We start from the raw sequence: 7,654 nt of genomic DNA on the forward strand, positions 1-7,654 counted from the left end.
CGTATTGAAACTGAAAACTTGCTGATTTAGACGCCAATATAGCCTGCAACTAAAAAAAAGTAAACCTACGTAAAAGATACCGTTATAATACACGTTTTACAGAATATTAAAATCAAAATCGATGAAGTTGTCATTCCATACAATTTCAAAAATAACAACTACAAACTTAGTACAAAGTACTATTTAATAGTTGCTACAACCACGTCTCCATTACGGCGTTTTCACATTTAATTTTATTTAAGCATCAGTACCAAGCTATATACAATTCTATAAAATACCAAAGCTACATGCATTTCAGCTAGCAAAAACGGGATTGCTGGTACCGTTCCAAGCTATATGCATTTCCTGTAACATTAGATTGCATATTATTAAGCTATATGCATTTCCAGTAATACATTAGTTTGCTGGTATTTATACCAAGCAAACATTTGATTTTCAAACTAATGTTTAGATTTTCGTAGAACTTTACTTGTAAAAGTTGCCTTTTACTAAGTATTAATGCCATTATAAAGAAAAAGATACTAGATAATACATGTAAAAAAAAATAATTTGAAAAATTAAAAAAAAATACTTTGGGTACTGGGAACAAATAAACCTCAGTTTTATGTAGCGTGCATCTGGCAATCACGAAAATTCCAGATTACATCCTTTTTCTCGCAGAGAATAGGTGGATTTCTTTTACACTCACAATGAAACCATCTGTTACAAGCAAAGCATTCAGCCATTTGCCTGAAAAAGTAACATAAAACTTAAGAAGAATGTACTAAAAGTTTTATTAATTACTTTTAAATTATATATGCATAACAAAGTTAGGGTGAGACATTTCTAAAATATAAAGTATACGTTACTTATAATTATAGTATACGTTAATTATAATTCTAAGTTACATACGAAGCGTAAAATTAAATCGATTTTACATTTTAAGCGCACATAAATAACTTATTTAATTATATTAATTGAAGATTTTAGTAAACACAAAATAATTACCTTGACTTGAACACGCTTATTTTGACAGCGAGCGACAATTGAAGATGACTCTTGCAGAAGCAATTAGTATTTGATGAATTTAAACAATTTATACATAAAGTTAAATATATATTACCATTATTCGTATCATGCAAAACAAAAAAAAATGTATAAAAAACGTAAAAAAGGTTACCTTTTTAGCTTGTTTAAAAAAAAATAATAATAAAAAAAAAATGCAAATTTAATGTCAGCTTTTAAAAATTTACCTATTCATTTTTAAGTGAAAATATTTAAAAGTCAATCCCCTACTGTACAGCCCATGCATTGTCGAACTGTTAAAACTTTAACAAATTTTTTGGTGAGGACAATGTAAGAAAAAGAATATTTGTTGTTTACTCTCAATATTTATTCAACCATGAAAGAGACTTTCAAAAATATTAATTTCCACATGTCTGCAATCGTAAGTCGTAATACAAACCCAATGCAGATTTCTGTAATGAAGAATATATACAAATGGTTTGCTTGGACATAATTAAAATGCCATAACTTTTCCTTTATTTGAATCTGGGAGACCAATATTATTGTTAGTGATAGTAAAACAAGGCCGTTTATAACTATCTGATAAACCTCTTTTTTTGGTTTTTCGCTTAGTTGTAATCATCAATACTTGTAATCTTATTATTAAATATTCAAGACTTATATACCAGATTATATTTCATGGGAATTTTCTCACATTCACGATGAAACCGTTCTTTGCAAGAGAAACATCGAGCTGTTTGTCTATAAATATATGTATTAACATAATTTATTCGTATTTATTTTCAACAATAAAACAAATAATTATTCTTTTTTAAATAAATGAGTTATGAATATATAAATTTTTATGTAAAAACATACCTGCTAATAATATTCTCATCCTTATGGGTCCAAAACATTCTACACGAGCAATGCAAACGAATACGAAAGTTTTTCGATGCACATTTTTTGAATCTAAAAGAATCAATTGTGGTAGGAAAGGCATCCAACCGGTTGTTTATTATACACTGGAGGAGATGTTTCCTCATACAATTTTCTTCAAACATTATGGAAGTGGGCGGTATTCCCTTCACTTCAAGGATCTGTCTAGCACAGGCAATAGCATATAACCCACAATCCACACCATTAGTTTGCTGTTGAATAGGTAATACTTTGATCACAAGGTATTTTTTAGCACATTTTAAAATGGAGCATATTTGCCTTTTTGTGGCAAAACTAATTGCACCATGAAAAAAACTGTCAAAAAGATAAATTTCTCCTGCAGCACAACCATATGTAGTAACACAAACCCAGTGAAGATGTCCATCATGTAGAACTTGAACAAATGGGGCATTTGGATGGATATTAAATGAAATTAATTGACCTTTAATAGGATCCTGGAGACCAACATCAATACCTAATTGAATAGACATGATTTGTTGACAAAAATGATATGCTTATCACTAAGCATTTGTTCATTTTCTAGCTCATTCTTTTCAAGGTTGCCTATCAATGAGGATTTTAGATATTCAATACTATTAACCCTACTTTGAATATAGTTATCATTGTCTTCTGAATTGCTTTCAAGCAAATTATTTTCATCTTCGGATAATAATTTTAGATCAGTTTCAAATGCATCATTTGGAACTGTGAATATTTCACAATTTACATCAATCTGGTGACTTGAGATTATCTGAGAAATACACGAATCCTCGTCTTTACTTACATTTACACTTATATCAGAGGTTTTTATCAAAACGTCATGCTTAATGCTAACGCGTTTAGAAATTTTTCTTTTTCGTCGCATTGGCAGATTACACAGCCTTGGCAAACTATTTTGAGACTTGCTCCAAATATCTGGTTGATTATCTGGACGCAAAAGAATTCCTTGCTCACTTACAATACTTTCTGCTAGGTTTGTTTTCAATTTATGAAGCCCTTCAAACAACAAATCAACATCTTTTTGAGAAGTGCATAAGTAAGACAGTTGTGTAATTTCACTTAATAACTCACGACACCTTGCTAAGCTGTGGTTAGTACTTCTAACTTTGCCTTGTACATTATGAACACCGAGTTGAGGGATGAGAGTTGATGAAGATTTTAACAATTGTGTTTCATGTTCAACAGGATTATTAATGAAGTCATTATTGTCGGAATGAGAAAAATCTTTAGAGAGATCAGAAGTGGTATGATTATTGTCATCTTTCAATAAATCTAGACTGAAATTGAAAATGAAAGGGTGAATTCCTGTATAAGCTACCGAAAGCAGACTAAGAGAGATTTTTTTTTATAAAAATGGCAAAAAAATGCTTGCATGGATATGGGCTATTAAACCAAGCAGGGCAAGAACAACTAGGCAATTGTTCTGCATCGCCAAGGTAGCAATGGTAGATTTCTCGACTATTTAAATCAAATGAAGAAACATAGTATTACTTGTCTGTTACAAGAGTAACACCTCGTAAGTCAACATCTTGCAACTTATCTATTAAACTCATGCAATGTTTTATCAATGGTGGAGGACGATTAATCAAATATTTTGGAATGTTGTCGTTATATTTCCTATACGCTGAATGTGCTTTTTTATTTCCATCACAATATCTAGACAAATTTATCATAATCCTTTTTAACACTAAAGATTTTACAAGATTTGATATTAACAAATAAAGATATTTTAATTTAACAATTTAAAATTATCAACGTTAAATTATCTTTGTAATGTAATCTATCATTACATGAGTTTTTAATTTAAAGTAACTTTTATATAATTGATCAGGGGCTATTCTAGGAAAATATTTTGGATGGCAATGTCCCAAGACTGGCATGTGCCGCTAGGATATTATTGATATTATTCAATAGAAATAATTTCTTGTGAAAAAATAAAACACAATGTTTTGTAAAAAAAAAAGTCCTACATTTTGAATTTAGTACCCAAATACGTTCTATACAGTCCCAAAATGGTGTAGGATAGCCCCTATTTATAGTAACTAACTTGTCAAATTTGTGAGGAAGAAATTCTTCAATACAAATACTTAGCATAGCAGTTAGTGAGGAATTTTTTCTTTTCTCCAAAAAACTATATTTGAACGATTGGTGCTGTCGCTCAATTCCATTATTAGTGTTGACATTCAACAAAAGACGATCCTGCCTGTAAGCAAATACCCATCTCTGAAAAACAAATTTTATCCATTTATATTTTAAAACTACATAATTTATTCATTAATTAGTACCGGTCAGGTCAGGTTTCCCTTACATCAAGTCAGGTTATCCTGCTAACATGTACTCTAGTACAACTCATGGTAACATGTACTCTAGTACAACCAAAATAAAATTTCTTAAATATAATGTAATGATATTTATGAAATAAAATGTTTTTCCAATATGGATAAACTTAATGATGCCTTGACAACTCAAATATCTGAGGCAAAAGGCTATTTTAAGAACTTTGTCTAAGTTGAATCAACTGTCACTGGTAATGGAAAAAGTCTTAGTTTTATATATTAAAAAATAAATAACGAGAATGCTCATCTTTGTACAAAAAATGAAATTAAATTAAGCACATTACTTACATGTTGCATGTTGCAAGATTGCAAATTTACTTACCTTTTGGATAGATAACCAAGTGTTTGTTAAATATTCTGCAAGTTTTGGGTATTTTTTCCACTCAGGCCATTCTTCGAGCTCTTGAACTAACTTTTTACAAATCTCTTCTGTTTTAGAATGTGCAATTTCACGAAGCTTCTTCTTAACTTGGTCTTTTACATAGGAGCATCCATTTGTGGATTTTGACAGCCATCTCTCCCAGGCTTGCTCACGATGAAAATCACAGATAAATACTTGACAGCCTAAATAAATGAATTTTATTAATGAATATATCTTAATGTTATAATAAAGAAAAAGTCATTATAACTCTTATCTGATCTGACTTTAGGCATTGCAAAGGTTTTCATTTTAATCAAGGTTTCAAATTTTATTAAAAAAATTACAACATGATTAAAAAACATTATAAACATGATAATTTACAAAAATAAAATCTTACCTGGAAACACAGTTTCAAGTGAATTCACTTCTTCATTTGAGTAATCTGTCATGAAAAACTTGGGTTAAAATAATGGATTCCATTTTTTAATGCACATTAATGCTTCTGTAATGGCTTCTGTGGTCTCATTCTCACAAACAAATATTGCAACAATTTGATAATCAATATTAGTTTTAACAACTAAGAAAAAGAGAGGGAGGAGGGCATATCTAGTAGTGCGATATGTCGCATCTAGAAAAGCCAGTTCATTCCCATATCGATAAAGTAATTTTTGCTGCCATTTATCTTGATAAATGAACAACAATGAATTTTGAAGCTTCAGGTCCATGTCTGAACTGATTGCTCCTTTAGGTCTAAACTGCATTTTTGCATCTGGATAGTACATTGCCCATCCATTAATCTTGTCACGAAGGCATTCCTGATCTATCATGGATCTACGAAGAGTTAGTCTAGCTTTCTGCATATGGTTGGCAATTGTCTCATCTCGTGGAAAAAAACGTTTATTTGTTTTCTGTGGTAACTCAATTGAATTAAATTTGGTACTGACAAAAGAATCCAGAAAACGTCTTATTTCTGAAACCAAATTGACACCCTTTGCAACAAGCTGACCAATTTTTGTAATAATTTCCTTGGATAAAGGTTGATTAAGACCAGCTTCCTAAAAATAAGTTCAGCAATAAATGAAGACACAGGACAACTTTATGTAAAATAATGGTGTTACGTACATCACCAGTTGGATAGTTTTTGTGAGCAGATATTCCAGGTAATAATAAAATGTATTTTCTACAAATTGAAATATTTTCTTTGGTAGCCAAAGCTGCACGAAGTTTTTTTGACGCTTCTTGTCTTAATCATACTGAATCTCTGTCCAGCTAGAGCAAAGAAAATTATAAAAACATTTATATCCTTATAAAAAGTACAGTAGGTATGAAAAATTCAAGTAATAAGGAAAATTTAAAACAATATTCAACATTTTAAAATATTGAATTTCTTCATTTTAAAATACCTTATATTGAGGAAATTCAACTATTTCTTTTATCACTGCTTTAGCAGGACAATCAAATTTCTTTGTATCTTGCAAAACAATTTTGTTTTTTTTTACAATAATGATCTGTAGCCTAAAGATAAAAAATAAATAAGAATATAACAAATAAAGAGAACATAAAATATGATATCCAGGCATATATATCCGTGTATTAGTCCGGAAAATATTTTATACCGCGCTTTTGCAATGTTTATCATTATTTTTACTGAAAAAATATTTGCAAGACTTTCCAGGACCATTTTTTATTTGAGGATATTTGCTTCATTGTTTCAAGGATTTACAAAAAAAAAGTTATAAATTCAAGGACTTCACAGGACTTTTTTATCGATTGCTCAAAATATCTACTAAATGTAAAAAAAATTTAACACAAAATAAGAAAATACATAACTACAACTACAGAGCTAAATATAAATTTAAAAAAGTATTCAACAAAAACTTGTTTTTTATTTGTAAGAGAACAATTATTGAATTAAGCTATTAAACTTTTAGAATCTCTAATACTTATATTGAATATATTAAATAATGCAACTATGCAATAATTAAATATTAATTCAAAACAAAAAAGAAAAAAAAATCAATTTTATATATATTTATAATTTATGTAAAATAAGATCTATTGTGGATGTGTAAGTTTTTTTAAATTTTGATTAAAACAATATTAAAATCTTATTTTTCATAAAATAATTTATTAAGAAATAATTAGAGCAATTATATGTATTTTAAATATAATCTTACTGCATCTTTAGTTTTTTTTTTCAAGTACAAAGCTTTTGCATTCAAATTTTTGTCTTTTCCATGCTGACAATCAAGAGTACTACATGCCGAAATAATAAATGGCACTCCAGTATGTAGAAGATTTTTATTTTCAAAATAAATCTTATGATTTTTCTTCATTATATCTACACACAAAGAAAACAATGTTTTTTTAGTTTAAATATGTCACCAATAGAGAAATATTAAAAATTTTTTGTCTTTAAAGGAACTATAATGACATAAATATATATATATAAATAAATATATATATATATATATATATATATATATATATATATATATATATATATATATATACATATATTTATATAAATATATGTATACATATATATATATATATATATATATATATATATATATATATATATATATATATATATATATATATATATATATACACAGTAGAATCCTGTTAACTCGGACCCTGAATGGGTATATATATTTTGTCTGACTTAGCGAATGTCCGAGTTAAGCAAAGCTTTTGGTATCTATAGAGAATTCAAGGGAAATTGAAAATTTGTCTGAGCTAATAAAAGTTGGACTTAAGGTTTTACTGTGTATATATATATATATATATATATATATATATATATATATATATATATATATATATATATATATATATATACATACATAACTAAAATTTAATTTGGTTTTAGGTCAAAATTAAAAATACTGTAAACCATCAATATTATCTTCCATAGTTCTTTTAAAAGCTACTATATAATGCACAGTATGCAACATTTCATGTTCTTTAATTTTTGCTATAACATCAGCATATGCTGACAAAATGTGCTGTACATGATTATCTGTAGCCA

At 28.1% G+C, this 7,654-nt stretch overlaps 1 protein-coding gene across 5 annotated transcripts in view; it reads right to left on the reverse strand.

The window, feature by feature from the left end:
- LOC136082447 (uncharacterized) overlaps positions 1-6,151 on the reverse strand; it is a 6,362-nt gene extending 211 nt beyond the window's left edge. The window contains exons 1-8 of one of the 5 annotated variants that reach the window (XM_065801782.1): positions 6,024-6,151; positions 5,743-5,889; positions 5,018-5,675; positions 4,582-4,823; positions 3,971-4,146; positions 1,864-3,579; positions 988-1,746; positions 1-729 (exon numbers count right to left, since the gene is read on the reverse strand). The exon at positions 1-729 is cut by the window's left edge and continues 211 nt beyond it. In XM_065801782.1, coding sequence (XP_065657854.1) covers positions 3,411-3,579; positions 3,971-4,146; positions 4,582-4,823; positions 5,018-5,069 — 639 coding nt within the window. In that variant the 5' untranslated portion in view covers positions 5,070-5,675; positions 5,743-5,889; positions 6,024-6,151 and the 3' untranslated portion in view covers positions 1-729; positions 988-1,746; positions 1,864-3,410. The other 4 variants (XM_065801780.1, XM_065801781.1, XM_065801779.1 and 1 more) reach the window with 4 other exon arrangements.
- Between the last annotated feature and the right edge of the window lie 1,503 nt (positions 6,152-7,654).

The sequence above is a fragment of the Hydra vulgaris genome, chromosome 07, assembly GCF_038396675.1.
Source record: "Hydra vulgaris chromosome 07, alternate assembly HydraT2T_AEP".
Classification (NCBI taxonomy): Eukaryota; Metazoa; Cnidaria; class Hydrozoa; order Anthoathecata; family Hydridae; genus Hydra; species Hydra vulgaris.